At 40.9% G+C, this 19,460-nt stretch overlaps 1 protein-coding gene across 1 annotated transcript in view; it reads left to right on the forward strand.

Annotated features, from left to right (window-relative positions):
* The first annotated feature begins 6,739 nt into the window (after nt 1-6,739).
* The window catches only part of LOC105925249 (transient receptor potential cation channel subfamily M member 4), a 67,706-nt gene continuing 54,985 nt past the window's right edge, over nt 6,740-19,460 (forward strand). Inside the window, exons 1-3 of the mRNA XM_036148550.1 lie at nt 6,740-6,821; nt 17,565-17,626; nt 18,328-18,505. Of these exons, the coding sequence (XP_036004443.1) occupies nt 6,750-6,821; nt 17,565-17,626; nt 18,328-18,505 (312 nt within the window). The 5' untranslated portion in view covers nt 6,740-6,749. The remainder of the gene's footprint in view (nt 6,822-17,564; nt 17,627-18,327; nt 18,506-19,460) is intronic.

Consider the following 19,460-nt stretch of genomic DNA (forward strand, 5'->3'; position numbering starts at 1 on the left):
TGCGGCAGTGCTGGAGCTTTTGGACGACAAATTCTATTTTCCAAACAAACAGTACAACAAATGCATGAGAAGGCCCAGAGAGCTAGCATGTGGTGACAACATTGCACTGTGAGCAGGAAGAGAACCCAATGGTAATGTGAGGTGTGCAGAGTGAGACTGTCTGCAACTGGAGAGGACCTGCCTAAACGCCTCAACTTTCATTATAAAAACAGGCATAAAACTGATGAATAAAAGGCTAGGGTTGAACCTTGACTCTTGCATTAATATAATGTAGTTCAAAGTTTAAATAGTTCTTTTGAAATTGTTTATTCATGTCATTTTGAGGTTCCGATTAATTTTATAAACTTGAAAAATCTAAATCCATTTTTTTCCTCTTTAAACTGTTGTTACCAAACACTGAACAGCAGAGGTTGTCCTGGAAAAGGGAGCAGAAGCACACACTCATTGCACCTTTTTTGACAATTCTACAGACATAGAATAAAAAAATGCCAGACAGTTCATTTATAATTATGGTTATAAATATCTACGGCTTCCATGTGAAAAAGCTTCATTGAGTGATGATGCTGATGATTACTGAGAGTACCTTTGTTTATACCCCTTAAGCAGTTCATCATGGGGTGGCTTTACCACAAAGCCAGAGCTGACCTGCAGTGATGATGGAACATCATCACTGCAAACATATCTGTAAATTATTTGTAGGCCCAAGGGCAGATAAATGCCACAATTAATATACCACTTTAAAGGCATACTATGCAACATTTTTCAGTTAATTAATATGTTCCATACCGTTTTGGATGATTAAATGAGTCATTTCAGGTTGAACTAAGGTTTTCTCGGCCGCCCTGGGGGTCTGTGGGGGAAATACCGCACTTGCAATTGCAGGAGCAGTCGGCCCGCAGTCACAGGCTCAGTAGTCTCGTGTGCATCGCAAGAGTCGGTCTTGCTTTACGGCGAGAACTGCTACACGCCCCCAGTGAAAGGTGTGCTCGTTGGTAGCGCAGTGGCGATATTTGTGCAGTTATCATGGCGGAACCAGCAAGAAAACAGCGAAAGCCCATGTTGGAGCAGGCAAGAAAGAGGAAAAGGGCTCTGGACAGAGAGAGGAGTCGTACACGGGTGAACATAGAAGGCTGCAAGGCTGACGCGGACCTCGCGTTTCTGCTGATGCGATTGTAAGTAACATTGTAGGGTTTCCCTCACGCACCGCCTCGCCAACGTTCCAAAAAAATAATAATAAAAAAATAAAACTAACTCGATATGCGCGCCGCTCCGCTCAGCCGGTCAGCGGTGCAAAGTTTGTCCCCCCCCCCCCCCTCCGCTCCGCTCCGCTCCGCTCTGCTCAGCCGGTCAAATAAACATGCAAGCATATCGAGTTTTATTATTATTATTATTATTATTATTATTATTATTATTATTATAATAATCTTTTTTTATGTTGGCGAGACGCTACCGCGGCGGCGGCGGCGGCGGCGGCTGCGGCTTGGCGAGGCGGTGGCGGTAGCGTCTCGCCAACATAAAAAAAAAAAAAAATATAATAATAATAATAAAACTGGCGAGGCGGCGGCGGTCGCGGCTTGGCGAGGCGGCGGCGACCGCCTCGCCAAGATAGCGCTGCAAGAAGCTTGATGTTCATACCTTCACTGTGTTATTCATTGTTTGTACTGCCGTTTTTTCCACTTTTCGTTGCGTTCGCCTGTCTGCTAATCTCAAAACAACCAAAGCGCCTGGCTTGACGGAGAAACCAGAACAGCTGAGCATCTTTACGACAGTGCACTTTTACTTTCGCCCTCTGGGGGGAGCCTCGCTGGAAAATCAACCCCGGTTGCATAGTATACCTTTAAAGCTCTGTAACTGCTGGTACCACCAACTCCAGGAATAATAATAATCCATCCATCCATTTTCTGACACGCCTATCCATGTTGGGTTTGCGAAGGGTGCTGGTGCCTATCTCCAGCTGTCAATGGGCGAAGGGCGGGGTACACCGTGGACAGGTCGCCAGTCTGTTAATAATAATAATAATAATAATAATAATAATAATAATAATAATAATAATAATAATACATTTTATTTAAAAGGGCTTTTCAGAATCCTCAAGGACTCTGTGCAGAACACTCAGCATGATAGCATAAAACAACAAACAATAAAAGTTACAATGAACCAGCAGTCCCAGAGAATCTGCATTTATGAAGCGCTGGGTGTTGGGTTTAGACTTGAACTGGTAGAGGGTGTTGGTGTTGAGGATGTCCGGAGGGACAGAGTTCCAGAGTGTGGAAGCAGAGAAAGCTCTGCTCCCCATGGTGCTGAGGCGGGGCAGGAGGAACAGTAAAGTGAATGGAAGAGGAGGATCTAAGGCTGCGGGAGGAAGCAGCAATGTGAAGGAGCTCAGAAAGGTAGGGGGAGCGAGGCTGTGGATGGCCTTGAATGTGCACAGAACAATTTTAATTTTAATTCTGACTCTAACAGGCACCCAGTGTAGCTGCTGTAGGGCAGCAGTAGCTCTATAGTCCCACTGCCCTTCTTCTTAACCTCCAACTTGAGACGATCTCTGCCAGCCCAGCCTCTGTTTTCCTTTCTGCCTCACACCTGTACGATAGCCTCACTTTTTGTTCTTGCCTGAATACTTCTCTGGGCAGATTGCTTTTGTGGTAAGATGCTGTTTGCTATTGTCTCTAATCTCATGTTGTGGACTCCCTCAGAAGACCTGCCTTCATTCATGTTCTTCTCTTCTTTAAAAATACAGATTTCTACCTCTTTAGTCATGTGAAGAGATTCTTAATATAGCAGAAAGGACGAATCACACAACTGTATTGTGCTTGTTCTCTCTCTGTAATCAGTTTTCAGTTTTTATTTCATCCTGTTTCTGTTGCTCTTTTGTTTTCACGTCTTTGTCTCCCCCTATCGCCATCTCTAACTCAGTGTAGCCTCTCCAGGCGGGGCATACTGATTGTGTCCAGTGTTTCTAAGACAGCTGTTTGTCTCCAGGAATGTCATAACTGCCTTGGTTATACCAAGCAGCAATGGCAGGAAGCGAGTTTCCTGAGTTATTTGGCTTCTGCTTCCTGTATTGTCTGCATAATCTACCATCGCAGCCTTGAAAGACACACACACACACACACACACACGCACGCGCGCGCACACACGCACGCACACACACACACACACACAAGAGCACTCGCCTTTGGAAGAAGACAGTTATGACAGAGAAAGTCAGCAAACTCTGGGCAAAGCACACTGCTGAACAATAAGCGTTCATATTTTGGTTTCATTATTCTGACAGAGTTGAATGTGTTTCATTAAGATTTGACTTGCAACTCCAGCAAAAAAATAATACTTCATTTGTATTTGTTGTTCCACTTGTAGAAGCTGTTGTAGATCACATTTTCACATCATTGAAATGGTTGCAAATCTAGAGACTCGATTTTCCGCCCATTTTGCAGAATAGCCCAAGTTCCTTTGTAGCTCTGACATGTCGGGTTGTAATTAGAGTTGCACCGATACCGATACCAGTATCGGCCGGGGCGCCGATACCGTGCTAAAATGGTGGTATCGGTATCGGCGAGTACCAACAAATAGGTCACAGATACCATTTTGATGTTTGTATGTCACTTGAACGCAGCCTTCTCTCTCCCGACACTCACTAGTTCTACTGGATTCACTTTGTATTCGTCTTTTTCCTGCTTTATTAAGGTAGCAGCTTGACAAAGCCATGATAGCAATTATTTTACATCCAAGTAGTATGCCGTTCTTCATATATACACACACACATAAATTTTAAAGTAATGGTATCGGTATGGTATCGGTATCGGCCGATACTGCACAGCCAGGTATCGGGTATCGGTATCAGGGCCAAAAAATGGCATCGGCGCAACACTAGTTGTAATCCTGCTGGAAGGGGAGACTCCAACCAAGGGGTGCCGAAGTCCAGTCCTCAAGAGTGATTATCCTGCACCTTTCTGATGCATCCCACACTCAGAACACAAAGAACATTCCCAGCCAGCATGATGCTGCCACCACCGTGTTTCACTGTGTGGGGATGGTGTGTTCAGACATGCAACGTTAGAAAAAAGAAAAGAAAAAATACGACAAAAAGGAAAAACAAAAACAAAAATCATTTTCAGATGAACACAAGAAAAAACTGTTTTGGTCTCCTTGGACCAGAGAGTGTCTTCCACATAGTTGCCATGTCTACTCTTCCCTCTTCCTAATAAATGCTGAAAGAAGCAACCTTACAGCATGATGCCATCACCCCGGGTTTCACTGCTAGTAGGGTGTGTTCATAGCAATGTGCACTGTGTACTTTCATTTTCCACAACAAATGACATTTTACATCTAGAAGTCCAGCTTTTAGTGAAATGAGACATGGGGGGCTTAATGAAGAGTATAATACTGACTTAAAGTTTTTTTTAAACGTATTTTTAATCTGTCAAACAAGCATCTTAGAATTGCATGTTCTAATTGTATGTAGATAGATAGACAGACAGACAGACAGACAGTCCCTCTTGACTTGTAAAGAACAACTAACCCCCTGTACAGGAGTCTTATTTCGCCCACATCTAATATTTGAAAAATGGACCTATAGGATGCGGTGCCTGGTGGACCAGTGAACGGGTGAATGGGAGTGGTCTGGGCTACTAAAGTGAGATAATAAATGCCAAATAAACTAACATCATGCTAAGCGAATGAATCGCTAACCTGAAAATTGACCGAAAGATGACAGACTTGTATTCCATCTCTAACTCCTAATAGAAGACAAAGTCGCTTTTATACCCCACCGCGGCAGAGCTACTGACGTCAGTTTTTCTGGGTGACGGATTCAAAATTCAAATGCAGTACACCCGTTAAACTTGAGGAGGGCACCACACAGACTGTTTTGGACACAAAAGCAGGACTTCAACAAATGTGCAGTAAATAGTCAAAATATTGACCGACAATGACTGGAGAAATTGATGTAGAAAGCCTCAACTAGACAAGCTGCGGATTCCCATTGTTTAACAAATAACTAGATTTTGTTACTGATTGATCAAAGTTCTGCAGGTTCAGCAGCTGAGACAGAATGAATCTGAATCAGTTTTATTTGGTCATCAGTCAAGGAATTTGATGACAAGTTACAGAGCTCAGCATACAGGCATTAGGTATAAATATACATAAACATCAGTATAAACATGTGTTCTGCAAAGGATTACCCAATAAAGTGGCTAGTGAGTTTATACCATTGCCCATTTATGTTGTCATGAAAAGAGAGGCTTGTCTTTGTGGGCATATTGTGGAACTGTCTTATTAAAAGCCATCTTTGTTCTGACTTGAAATTCTAATTAATTTACCATGGCCAATTATAAAATGACATTGAAAGTGATCATTTTACTATTATAGTTTCTGCTCATTAAAACAAAAATGCATGCCAGAAATCTGTTCTGGGATTAGCTCTAAGTGAGAAATATGGCATAACAAGAGTCTACTGAAAGAATGTCTGATTAGCTAAAAGGCATGCAGGGCCAGGTGGGGCTGGACTCGGAAGTTGGGTTTTTCTCGTTGTGGGGGTAAAACCTGCCTTTTAAAACAGACCACTGCAAAGCCAACCTGTTATTATCAGCTGTTATCAACCAATGAAAGGTCAAAGAATGTGAAGGAACCAGCCTGTGAAAGCGTGAGGCAAAGATCTCAGTATTCATCAGGAAAAGTACCACATTTGCTTTAAATTGACACATGCAACAGAATGCAGAGTGACATCATTCTAACCCTGTAAAAGCACAGTGGTTATTATGTAGATAGATCTATTATGCTGTAAACAGACTCAGGCTTTCATATCAACAAGAGGCACACCCTGGTCTAAAACATGGCCTCTGCATAAATTTGTACTGTAATAATACAGTAATAAGGAACCGAGAGCAGCTGTAAATGAGGAGTTACATGCAAAAATGACAAAAATGAGGTCTTCTCTCATGTGATGACATTCAGAGGTTGACTTTACTTTAAATAGAAAGAGCACTGTTCAGAAGGCCTTTCATACACGTAGCTGAGCTCTTTAATGTTAAGGATAAATGTCTGATTCTTACACAAAACAAGAGGGAAGACAATTTTAAGACGGTAAATGACAAGATCAGGATGCTGGAGATCAGGATGCCAGAGTGGACACTCCGGAGTTAGATCAGAAATTTCCTCTCCGGGGAACGTCACAGTCATTTCCTTGAAACAAGAGGGACAATCGTCTGTGTAACTTGCACGAACTTTAAAGAAAAGTGTCGCAATCGAACACAACCTGATATCCCTGTCAAGTTGACAAAGGTTTGATACAAACACCTTATTGTACAAATATGTCAATGTGTTTTTTGATCATAGTCATGCTGAGAGTAAAGCTTAAGCCTTACGTAAAGTTAGGCATCTTGTCAGACACCAATCTTTCAACACTAATTTGAAGTCTTTCTGACTTCTCTTACATTCAATGTCACGATAAATAAAAATTTCGCAAAATAACAAAAAAATACTTTGACTTTTTGTTTAGCCCAAGATCCCCGTCTGTGTGTGTGTGTGTGTGTGTGTGTGCGTGTGTGTGTGTGCGTGTGTGTGTGTGTGTGTGTGTGTGTGTGTGTGTGTGTGTGTGTGTGTGTGTGTGTGTGTGTGTGTGTGTGTGTGTGTGTGTGTGTGTGTGTGTGTGTGTGGGCAGAGCCGAGTGGAAGCAGTGGGAGGAGACGCTGGATAAACAGAGCTGAGCCGGAGCTCTGCGATCAGATGACCCGCTTCTGCAGAACAGGATGGAGGCGCAGATGGAGCAAGAGAAGGAGGGAGGTGCAGTAAAGCCTGAGAGCAAGAACGAAAAGGATCAGGTAGGAGCACGCTGAAGAACATTCAGCACTCATACCGTGGCTGAGTCTGATAACAGCGCTGCATTCCAGCTAAATTATTTCAACCTGCAGCAGTCAGGCTGAGGAGGGAAACAGCTGGGTTAGAAGAACAGTTCATGTGTTGGTAGGAAGTCAGAAAGACTTACGGTAACTCACATGTTTCTTTCTAAACTTGGTAAAGTAGTTCAAAACACAGAAATAGCAGCTCAGTTTTAAAATTAGAGTGGCCACTGAATGTATCTGTCATTGTTTAATGTATCTTTTGCTTAGAGGTCACAAAAATAACTTTAATTTAACCCAGACCAGGCCTACAGATGGTCTAAAACACTGGAAACTAGTTACTCACTGGTTTTGGACAGTAACATGAATGAGCCACAGGAAACATGTTTCCCATTAATCTAGAGTTAGACTTAGACATCTTTATTTGTCATTTTGTATGTACAGAGTGCATACAGAACGAGATTTCGTTGCACACAGCTTGTAATTAAAAGTAAACAATTGACATGTAAACAATGCAGGAAAATTGCTGCTGTGATTAAAATCTATCAACTGATTTCACAGTACAGAGCTGTTAGTGCAAACATCAGTGTATTTACAGGGGAAAGGCAAAGGCCAACTCTGGTGCAGTTTTAAAACGACCGTAACGTGATGTAAGAGCAGCATCTCTCTGGCTGCAGGCTGGCTACCTGTGCAGGTAACCCGACCAAATAACCTGCTGATTAATCAGCTTGATGTACTACCATATTCAGAGCAGACAACAGAAAGGGATGATATTCTGCAATTTAAATGTACTTAAAACTGCGGCTGTGGGTTTGTCCTAATTTTTGCTTCCCTCTATCAAAATCAAAACAGGTGTCCCAGACAACACTTTTATAACTGTAATAAAAGGTTATCATGTTTTAGACTGCTGCTTTTAAAAAAAAAATCAAAACAGTGTAAGCTTCATTAAAGGACATAATTTCAGGGGTTTTGTTTTTCCATTAATAACAGGTTTGTGACATAGTCAGGATTATTGTTGTGATCCAACACTGTGATAATCTGGGAATCCGACACGGCGGCATCAGCCGACGGCTGGAGGAGGCAGCATTAACATTTGTAGTTTCTGTCTCTTTGAACCGACCCAAATCAGGCTGTGGCTGCATGACCTCTGACATTACTAACATGACAAATACTTCTCAAGAAAAGGGTTGGAGGATGGGGGGGTGGGGGGGGGTAACTTCTTCTCTCATCTTCTAACAAGCTTGAGATGAATGCATCATGTTTCTGTTTCTTTTTGTTTCACATGGGAGCTGACTCCTGGTGGATCTGGATTTTATGTCCAATAATGTTTAAGTTTCCCTTCAACGCTTTAGAATGGGAAGTAGTAGACCTCAGAAAAGGGGTACAGTAAAACTGCTGCATTTTCAGATTTTGGCTTCTCATGGAAAGAAACAAAAGAGTTTATCTTGGTACTATTCAATGGATTGAATTCTGTCATTTCCTCTTATTGTGCAGGCATGCATGTTAGCTCATGGACAAGGCTGGTCAGGTGACTTAGAAGAACTGAGATTTTCCTGCTCCAGGTTGAAGTGTCAAAGCAGAGCTGGAATTGCAGCGGCTTGCAAATGTATTCACTCCCTTGAGCTTTTTCACATTTTGTCCTGTTTACACCTCGAACCTCAGTGTTTTACTGGGACTTTCTGGGATAAAAAAAAAACACAATGTAGTGCATGATTGTGAAGAGAAAGGAAAATGACCCGTGGTTTTAAAAGGTGTTTATAAATCAAATTTTAAAAGTTGTGTCTTCTTATATTGAAAACCTTTTGCTCTAATCAGAATCAGAATACAGAAAATCAGATACCCTGAATGAATCCAGGTCAACCTCTTTGTAATTAGAGTTCTCCAGTGTAATCTGAGTCTGCCGCTGTTCTCTTTTTGGCCTCAGGGCTTTGTTAAAGAACATTAGAGAACAAGCAGCATCATGGAGACTGAGGAACACAGCAGACTGATCAGGGTGAAAGTTGTGGTCTAGTTGAAAGCAGGGTTAGGTTCTGAAACAATCCCCCAAACTTTGAACATATGCCAGATCAAGCCATCTTAGGAACATGGAGAGAGGATGGATCGCCAACAGACTTACCAAGACATGGATGTTCACCTAAGCTGTCAGACTGTGCAGGGAGAGCATTAATTGGAGAAGCAACTGTGAGGTCCATGGTAACTCTGGAGGAGCTGCAGAGATACACAGCTCAGGTGGAAGAGTCTGCTGACAGGACAACTATTAGTCCCGGATTCCACAAAACTGACCATTTGGAAGGCCAGCATTTTGGAAGGCCGGCAAGAAAAAAGACAAGCTACGTAGGAGACACAGAAAACCTTATCCCAATACTTATAGAAGTCACTGACAACAGCTGACATGATTTGCGGTAAAGGAGCACCCGAATGGCAGAGCGTGATGAGGATGAGTAGTTTTAATGAAAAAACAAGGAAACTTACAAGACTGTAGCAGAACAGGAACTGAATATCGTAGGCAGAAGAAACAGGGTGGTGTGAAGAATGGTTTCAAGGAGAGGAGCAGAGAAACGAAGAGGTGCTAGAATAACAGAGGACCTAACAGAGAGAACCAGGGAGTGTCCATGCACAGAGGCAGAGAGGGAAAATTAAGCAGAAGACAGGTGAACCAAATCAGATGAAATCAGGAGCAGCTGAAATCAATGACAGCGGAGAGCTGAGGGAAAGGGAGAATACTGCGCTGGGGCTGATAGGGACGGACTAACCAAGAACACAAGATAGATTCAACCTATACACCAACCTATAGTCCACAAACTAACTAATATACAAACAAACACTTAAGGAAACAAACCAAAGAAGGCAGGATCCAGGAACTTAACAAAGCAGTCAGAGAAGACATAGGGAAAAATCAGAACACTAACTCCTGGAGATGGTAACGGCAACAGGTGGTGAATCACAGATCGCAAAAGTACAAGAGAAAAAACTTGCCTGTCAATTGTGCCTCGAACGACTTTTTCCATTGTTTTCACAGAGGCGCTTTCCCAGGGTGCTATTAACTGCCACTGGTGTTCGCAGTAAATTGAAATTCTTGTCATGGTAAAAGTTTTTTCACCAGAACCATAAACAATATAGTAATTGCCAATCCCTTCTGAGTAGCGTCAAAGGCAGTCCAAGTGCCACTAACGGTTCTCAGAGTTCAAAAACCAAGGCATTAAATCACACGTTTGGGACGTGAATTTGTTTTAATAACCAAGTCTGAGGTACTTCTGGGCTCATAACACTTCATCTTCTCACCCAAAGGTGAGAAGATGAAGGTGATTTTCTTTGGTGTTGTTCTCAATGTGTACAGATCCAGGATGAGTGATGAATTCTGACTTTTTATTGCCTTGTAGTGGATCAGTTAATAGCTAGAGATATTATTTGTAGTTTGCAGATAGCTTGCAGATAGCTTCTGAAATTGAAGTTCAATGAGAATCTGCTCAGCGGTAAGGAGCAGGTAGGAACAAAAGTATGTCTATTAGATCAAAGATTTTAAAGTAAAAAACTTTAAAACAGTCTGATTGTTAAGCAATGCTGCACGCGTCAGGCTGGATAAATTGACAGGGTAAATTGGTCTGATTACTGGGCATGGAAAAAAAAGATTTCAGCATCATCTAGACCTTTTGTAAAGTTCCACAAACCTTTTTCCACAGAACACTGAGCAGTGCATAAAAAGGAGCACGGATTTGGCAACCCTAAAGCAATCCATTGCATACGTAATGGTAGAACCAGTTCCCTATGAGAATACCCTGTAATGAGATCTTTCTGATAAACCACTTTGTATCAAGTCATGTTGAAACAAAGTGAAGCTCTGAAGCAGTAATAAAAAAAATACATGTCACATTGCATGTTAGGAGGAATTTTTTACAAGCTAGTGTAACTGGTCTTGACTTCACTCTGCATTGTGTTTCTTTTAAACGAAGGATGAACGTTTACCAGTTAGACAGGAGGGTATAATTTTCTGCGTGCACAAACACAATCAGTCAGTACAGCTCTTGATTCTCACTATCACAGCCCATAACCTCTCCTCAGCTTTGCTTCTCGCGTCTAAGAAGTAACCAAATACGTTGTACAAATCAGAAAACATAATAAAATAAAATACATTTTGTTGCTTTTTGAGCACACAGCTTTATACACCTCATAAAATAAAGTCTAACTTTTCCCCACCTGCCTGAGGCACATACGTGTGTAAAATACACATCTAACATGATAAAACACCAATAACTATTACACTCCTGCGTGCACAAACACAATCTGTCAGTACAACTCTGGATTCTCACTGTAACAGCCCATAACCTATACAAAATGTCAGAGCCATGAGAAAACCCTGCTTCAGCTGGTATGCCGCCTACAAATAACGTCAAGAATGCTGTACAAGACTAAATACGGCACGCATTATGCTTACAAAAAATGCACAGAATAAAGCACCAAACTACATGCCTTCACTGAATAAAGTGTAACAAATTGTTTAACATTTCCTAAATGTTTTTTATGCTAGTTTAAAGAAGAACACTCCATAACAAACCTCTCATCAGCTTCACTTCCCACGTCAAAATAAAAGCGTCCAAAAATAAAATAAAAACGAACTAGAAAAAGCTGTTCCTGCGTAACAGCGAGTGAGAATGCTAATCTGCAGAATGATTGAGCAGAAGATGCAGAAAACATTGAAATCAGATTTGAAGAATTTGAAAAAAAATAAGAATTTGAAGAACTTTGAAGAATTTGAAAAATTTGAAGAATTGTAAAAAATAGAAGAATTTGAAGGAATTTGAAAAATTTGAAGAAATTTGAAGAATTTGAAATATTTGAAGAAATTTGAAGAGTTAAAAAAAATTGGAGAATTTGAAATATTTGAAGGAATTTGAAAAATTTGAAGAATTTGAAGAAATTTGAAAAATTTGAAGGAATTTGAAAAATTTGAAGAAATTTGGAGAATTGGAAAAAATTTGAAGGAATTTGAAAAATTTGAAATATTTAAAAAATTTGAAATATTTAAAAAATTTGAAGAATTTGAAGATTAAGAACAACTAGAAAATTTCTAAAGAAATTTAGCAAGGTGCCTGCCTCGTGGTACCATCAAAAATACTAACGGGCAGTAACACTATGAATTTCAGCTTCCTACGGTCTTCACAGCACCCGCAGTGGCGGTCGAAAGGTGCCATGTTAAGTCAATGGACCTCCTAGAAGCCTCTGGCTAGCAGCGTTGTCATGGAGACTCCCTCACAGCTGTAGCCCTCTATTTGTCTGTAAAGGCAGAACAACCCCGGCAAAGCAGAAGTTGGTAGGACCTTCCTAAAGGTACTTCTGGTTAGCAACATGCTAACCGTTAGCCGCTAGCATGGTTGTGTTCAGTATCACCGGGTGATTGTACTCTGTCAGTTTGGTCCAAATCCTGTACTGGGATGTGCCTCAAATAGGGAGAAAATACCTTGTTTATAACATTGCCATGGTAACTCAAAATGGCTGGTGGTACATAATAATACTTCATGGGTTCAGCACGCATGTTTTGTTATACACACTGTGGGGGTTATAATCTAAAACTCTAAGTCTCCCACAGCAGGATTCGATCCCATGACCTCTTGCATGAAAAGCCTGAACTTTCCATCAGAGCTATACTGTAGCCATTTATGGGCATGCATTATTGGGACCATAAGGGCTTTGGTCCCTCATTGAAAAGCATTGGATGTTTGACACCTCATAGCTTGGAGATGCTTTATGTGACGTAGGCCAAATTTCTTGTGGAGCTTTCTCTCTAAAGGAAGTACAGACTCTGTGAAGCAGAAGTTTGTATCAGCTTCCTAGAGCTACTTCCGGTTAGCAACATGCTAACTATTAGCCGCTAACAAGGTTGTGTTCAGTATCACCGGGTGATTTTACTCTGTCAGTTTGGTCCAAATCCTGTACTGGGAAGTGCCTCAAAAAGGGGTGCCATTACTTAATGTCACCAAACGTGACCAAAGTTCATGGGTCAGATTGGCCTCCATTAGCAACTCAGCCTCACCACATCTGGGCCCAGAACTCAACATTTGACCAAAATGGTCAGTAGCGCCATTTCCCACAGGTGGGTGGTGCTGTATTGGCCAATTGGATCGTGTCTGGGCATCATGCCAGGTCCTGTTGGAAGCAAAGACCCAATAGGAAAGCATGTGAAATCCAAAATGGAACAGAAAAGTGACACATGGCTGATAATCACTTGAAAATTTTAAAATGTTAAGAGGAAGTGACTGTGTGAATTTCTGATTCCTACATTAATCACAGCCACTGCAGTGGATGTCGAAAGTTGCCATGCTATCCCAATGGAGCCTGTCCCTCTGGCCCTCAGAGTTCCGCCGTCGTCATGGAAACTCGCTGACACCTGCAGCACCTGAAGTACAGACACTTTGCTCAGAATAAGTCCCATTGGATTATAATGGAGAACTTTACCATTTACGGACCAGGAGATGTGGAGCGTTGTTCGGGGCAGAGACGTAATTTTTTCAGCGTTTATTTTGTAACGGATAGGAGAACAAGACAAACTATCGGTTTTTGCTAGAAATATTTTAATTTAAAACATGTGTCGCTTGGGAATGTCAGGTGTGATTTTTCACCGCTCTTCCATAGAAAATCTATGGAGAGCGTTTGGGGTTTTTGCCGCTCTTGGGTGATTTGCGAAAAATGTATAAATCACACAGCAATGATGGTTACTTTTCCAGAATCCAGACAAAAATTCCTACGTTTTGATGTATAATTTATCTGAATAGAGTGAAAATTGAGCGAGTGAGAAGAAGTTGTTCAGAGAAGGAAAATCTATAGGAACGGCAGAGTGGCCACTCTAAATTAACTCCCTAGCAACCATAGCAACGCATTCATTTTTCTGAATTTCATGAAAATGCTACATTATTTTAAGGAGGTACTATATGAAAATGATGAAAGATATGAAAAAGCTGAAGTAGCTGAAGATAGCTGAAGGTTATTTGAACATTTTAAAAGTTGAATGGCGTTTCTAGCTGAAAGTAGGCTGAAGCAGTAAGCTGTCAAAAAGCTGAAAAAATTGAAGAATTTGAAGCATTCTTCATTCAATTTCAATGAGAGCAAAAAACTCACAAAAAGTTAAATATTATAAAAGTTATAATTACCAAAAGACATAGCAGTAATGTCGTGAACGAGCTGAACGTTTTGATATGAAAATTGTTTAAATCGGTTGAAGTATGCAGGAGTAGTTAGATGCCAAAAAACGTACGGAATAATAATCAAGACCTGAAGGAACTTAATAAGTGAGAATGGGGTATAGCATTCTCACTGATTAACAGAAACTATAACAAATCGTTGACCCAAAATGAGATTTTGGTGAAATATAAAACAGTGCAAAACCAACCCTGTTACACTGGTACATATTTATTGTCATGTGTTGTGTTCAGGGAACCTGGTGTCAGCCAAAAAAGATGAGTTACTGGCCAGTGAGGCAGGCGACCAGAACCAGACTGACCAGGGGTTGAAGGCAGTGACAGTACAAACCAGAGAAGAAGGCAGGGGCTGACCAGAACAGATGTGGACTGAGGAACCAACAGAATAGGCAGAGCAAGCAGCTGGAACTCACTAGGAAACAGGCAGACTTGTGCAGCATGCAGACACTGGCAGCTTTCATCAGTGAGGGGGATGAAACAGGAATGGCACAGAAAAGTCCAGCTGGCTGAGCACACAGACTGGTAGAGGTAGGGCACATGATGGAAGACGAGATGTTCTGGCAGAGAGTGGATGACCAAGGCAGGCATAAGTAGGCATATGTGTTATGTATTTGGTACTGATTGAGCTACCGTAGTTACGTATGACATATGTACGTCAAGACTGTTATGGAGGAAGTCGTGTGGTATTAAGTTCAAAGTGTTGAAGTTAAATTGTGGGGCTTTAAAGTCTACATCAGTCTCTGCATTGTTAGAGGAGGTTAATGAGATGCCACTCCACTTAAGGAGGAGACAAATGGCATTGGTTTGTTGGGCAAACTTAAGTAGCCATCAGGATAGCTACCCAACTAAAAGAGTTCTGGTTGATTGTCAGGAGAGGTTGAAGGTGCAAGACAGGGTTTGGGTGGACAATCAAAGGGTTGCTTGAGAGTGTCGTTGTGGGAAGGTTAGTAATAGCCATACTACTGTTCCTGTTCCAAGGGTTCCTCCATGGTTAATTGAAGAGGCTGATGTAGACTTGCAGCTCCTTAAACTTAATCAGAGGGGAAGTATAGATAGGAGTGAGGTAAGTCGCTATTTAGAACAACAATACAGGCACAGACTTTATCCATTTACTGATGTGTCAAAAAGTCAGTTGAAGAATGTGGGAGTTGCTTTTGTTATTCCAGATGTTAATATTGTGTCTAATCATAGAATTAGTGATAATTTGTCTGTTTATACAGGAGAACTAGTGGAGTTAATGTTGGCATTACAATGGATAGAAGAAGCAAAACCTGTCTCAGTTATTGTTTGCTCAGATTCTAGCAGTGCTCTGACTAGTATTAAGGATATGATCTTAGAATCCAGGCAAGATATCATTTTTTATGTTGCTCATAGTGTTAATAGAATACAAAGACATGGGGTGGAAGTTACATTGGTATGGGTTCCGGCACACATAGGAGTGGAGGGGAATGAGTTTCACAAAGAGATCAGGTGGGCATTAGTATTAAATACAGTGAAACGGAAATAAAATGTATGGTAAAGAAGTGGCTCATAAAAAGTTGGCAGGAAGAATGGGACAAGAATTTAAGAGGAGACATTTGTATTGGGTATAAAACAAAGGTCAATCAAATAAGGAGGACGAGTAGTGACAGAAGGGAGGAGGACATTATAACTAGGTTGAGACTGGGACACACAGGACACTTCAAGTTATAGGGAGGCATGCAACAGTGAACTGTGATTATTGTGGTGTGCCTGAAATTTAGAAAACGTATTTATTGACTGCAGACAATACCAACAGTGGAGAGAGCTACTTGGAGATAAATTTGATCAAGAAAAGATACCGTTTAAAGTTGTAAATTCACTTCAGTTATTTCAGAGCATATTTTATTCAATTATATTTTTTTCTTTTTTAAGAAAAGCAAAGTTGTTTAATAGACTGTAGTGTAGGTAAGATTCAAATTATGACCCACACTCCAATTCAGAAGGTGGCGGTAATGCACACCTAAATGTTGCTTGCCAACTGCCATAAAACAGTACTTAAAGAAGAAGAAGACCTCCTCATCATTTACTTAGTTGAAATAATGGGTGGGGGATTCTCTCTCTCTTTCTTACTGTGCCATAACCATTTTCTGGTTATTGTGCCGCGACTTCACGTTCAAAAACAAACCCACAACCGCTGACTCACAAAAGTTACAAGACAAACAAAATTTACAAGAAAAACAAGCCCAAAGACGCTTATAATCAGACTATGCAACACCCCTCATGGATTGTTGGATGTTTTCATTCAGCTGAGAAAAAGACAAATAAACATATCCTACTTGCACAGATGCTGCAGTCGCTGGTTTCAGGTCTGGACGTCCAAGCTCCTGATGACAGAGGAATGTAGAGACTACATTTAGGTGTCTTTGGTCAGATTCCACAGTAGTGGAACCATTTCTATATATCTATGTCTATTGAGGCGATATTCGGGACAGATCTCTTCAATTTTTGACTCATACAAGTAAACTATTCAAGTATTCAAGTGTTACTGCTCTGCTTGTATGACCACTAGATGGCCACGACACATGCGTCTAAATTTAGTAATTAGACGTCACTTGATGAATGCCCTACAGTGCTGAAAGCGATCCTCGTCAGCTCCTGCAGTAGGTGGTGAAACTCACCGAGCTCAAAATGCCTCTGAATTATCAGGCGAATTCAGACACAGCATAGATTATATTATATCCATATATTATATTATATCCATCCATCCATTGTCTTCCACTTATCCGGGGTCGGATAAGTGGGAGTAGGGAAGTAGGGAGACCCAGACGTCCCTCTCCCCAGCCACTTGGGCCAGCTCCTCCGGGGGAATCCCAAGGCCTTCACAGGCCAGCTGAGAGACATAGTCCCTCCAGCGTGTCCTGGGTCTCCCCCTGGGCCTCCTCCCAGTGGGACGTACCCAGAACACCTCACCAGGGAGATGTCCAGGAGGCATCCTGAACAGATGCCCGAGCCACCTCAACAATATGATATATTATATTAATCAGTAAATAAAGCCAAGCCACTATCTTGATTTCATCTGCAATCTTCCAAAGTGTCCGGCAGAGGAAGAGAACAGGTTAGCTCCTACCAACAGGTAGAACTTTGCCAGGCGCACCGTCAGAGTGTCAAGGTTCTAGTCATGCCTCGGACTTTTATGTGCACAGTGTCCAAGTTTAGGTGTTGAAAAACAAAAACATAAACCAGAACTATAATCGGAATATTACATCAGCGTTATGTTTCATCTTATAATACTCATCTTTCTCTCATGGTAACTGACAAAATCATCGGCCACTGTTGTGCAGATTATATACCAATCTTACTCGTAATATAGCACCAATTTTGGTCAATGACGTACTGGTTTACTTTATTCCCTAAAATGCTTCTAGTGTTTAGAGTGTATTCTATCTGAATATTGTCTACTTAGTAACTCTGAGTTCAAATATAAGTACAAATACAATCAGCTTTAATGCTCTGAGTAACAAGTCAGTCAGAAATGTTTCTTTACATTCAATAATTATTGTCTTTATGTTCATAGAGCTGGATTCCTAAGCTCATCAAGAAAAGAGTCTGCACAACTTTTGTTGAAGATGCTTTCAGGTAATTTTCTTCGCCAAGTTTTAAAATACATAAAATAAGCTTTTTTTTGGATGTATCTCTTGTTATTTTACTTTCATTATGTTCAAATGAAAAGCTTTTGTTTAAAAGTCATTGTCATTCAAAACAATGTTGTCAGAAAACATCTGTAAAGAAAAATGAAAATGACAGTGAAGCTTGATTGAATTCTTTATTCATTAGATAACCCATGAAAGTAACATACAGCCAGAGCAATAATGGAACGGTTTACATCAGTGGGTCTCAAATGTAGGTTTGCACCTACGTTACAGAGAATACTGGCCAAAAAATCAGTCTGTAGATGTTCAAATGATTGCAGCTGTAACTGTAGTGAAAAGTGGTTCTACAAAGCATTCTGAATATAAATGTACAGCACATTAGATTTTTATTTATACAAATGTTAAAGGCTATTAATGATTTTTCTTCCTGGTATCACTTCTCAGGGTTATGAAGAACTGTTGGTACACAATAATATCACAATTGCTGAATAATAATGATTGTGTAATATGCTTTCCTAAAACTAAATTTCTCCTGTATGGTTCAAAGTCTCACCTCAGTCCTGTATTGTTCAGTAATTTGCAACATTTAACTGTAAGCTAATGTCTTAAACTTGAACTACAAGTTATCATTGCTTCTGAGATATCAGCTACAGAATAACATAATACTGTGTTTTGTCTTTGTGACAGTAATGGAGCGCTCTGTCAGTGTGGTAGTGTGCGGGAAACGCATGACTCCGTGGCGACAGGAGACTACTTTGGAGCAGCTATTGTTACCCAGTGGGACAGCCGGCAGCACTCGTCTGAATATCCCACAGATGCTTTTGGGGAGCTGGAGTTTTCTGGAGCTGGATACAGACACAGCTATGTGAGAAGCTTTATCGTCACCAACACACAAATATTCATACTCACAGATTGCATAGACTGACGCCACCCTACCTGACCAGTACAGGAAGATTCTTCCTCTGTCCCCAGTTAAATGTGAAAAGACTCAGCAAGGTGTGCAAGGTCAGAACTATCAAACTATCCGTCACTATTTACTTTTAATGTACGGAATATATTTAAAACCCCAAATCCACTGAGATGAAGAAATTTATTATGCTTTATGTGGTTGGTTCAAATGACAGATAGAAGCGGATTTGATATGTTCTGGTGTTGTGGGGCCTGTTGTTTGGCTTCAGTGTGACTGAATAAGTCATTAACAGCAAGCAGTCAATATAAGAAAGAAAGTATACTTATTTCGACTCTAGAATTCTATATATCAGAAAATGAGAAAAAATTATCTGGTTTCTACCAGGTTCTAAGATTAATCAAACTAAAACTGTACAAAAATATGTAGATTCCACTTTGTTCATTAAACCCTAATGGAAAAGTCATGTCAGTTAAAAATGAAGTACATCATATGATTCACCACCTTCAGAGATCATTCAACTAATATGACATCATGTTTCCAGCAATAACAACCACAGCAAAATTATGAAAAAACAGACGCAAAAGAAATTCACAACTTGTGAATAATAACAGGAGTCAATCAAAACTAAACAAAAAACAACTCAAACCGGGCAAAATCTATATAAAACCAACTGGGGCAGGCAGAAGTAGCCTTAGGAGGAGGGCAACAAAACAAAAAAAGGAAAAGAAAAGAGTTCAGGCAGATGATCTGGAGGTCATCCCAAGGAGGCAGAGAGTTCAGGTGGGCAACCTGGAGGTTGTCCTGAAGAAGCTGAGCCATTTGATGTCAGTACAGGCGAACTTACTCGGTGAGGGCTTCCTTGAATCCCCCCATTTCGCATAGTCCATGGCAACAGCCTGTGGCGCTCTCT

Source organism: Fundulus heteroclitus, chromosome 16 (assembly GCF_011125445.2).
Source record: "Fundulus heteroclitus isolate FHET01 chromosome 16, MU-UCD_Fhet_4.1, whole genome shotgun sequence".
In the NCBI taxonomy this organism is placed as follows: Eukaryota; Metazoa; Chordata; class Actinopteri; order Cyprinodontiformes; family Fundulidae; genus Fundulus; species Fundulus heteroclitus.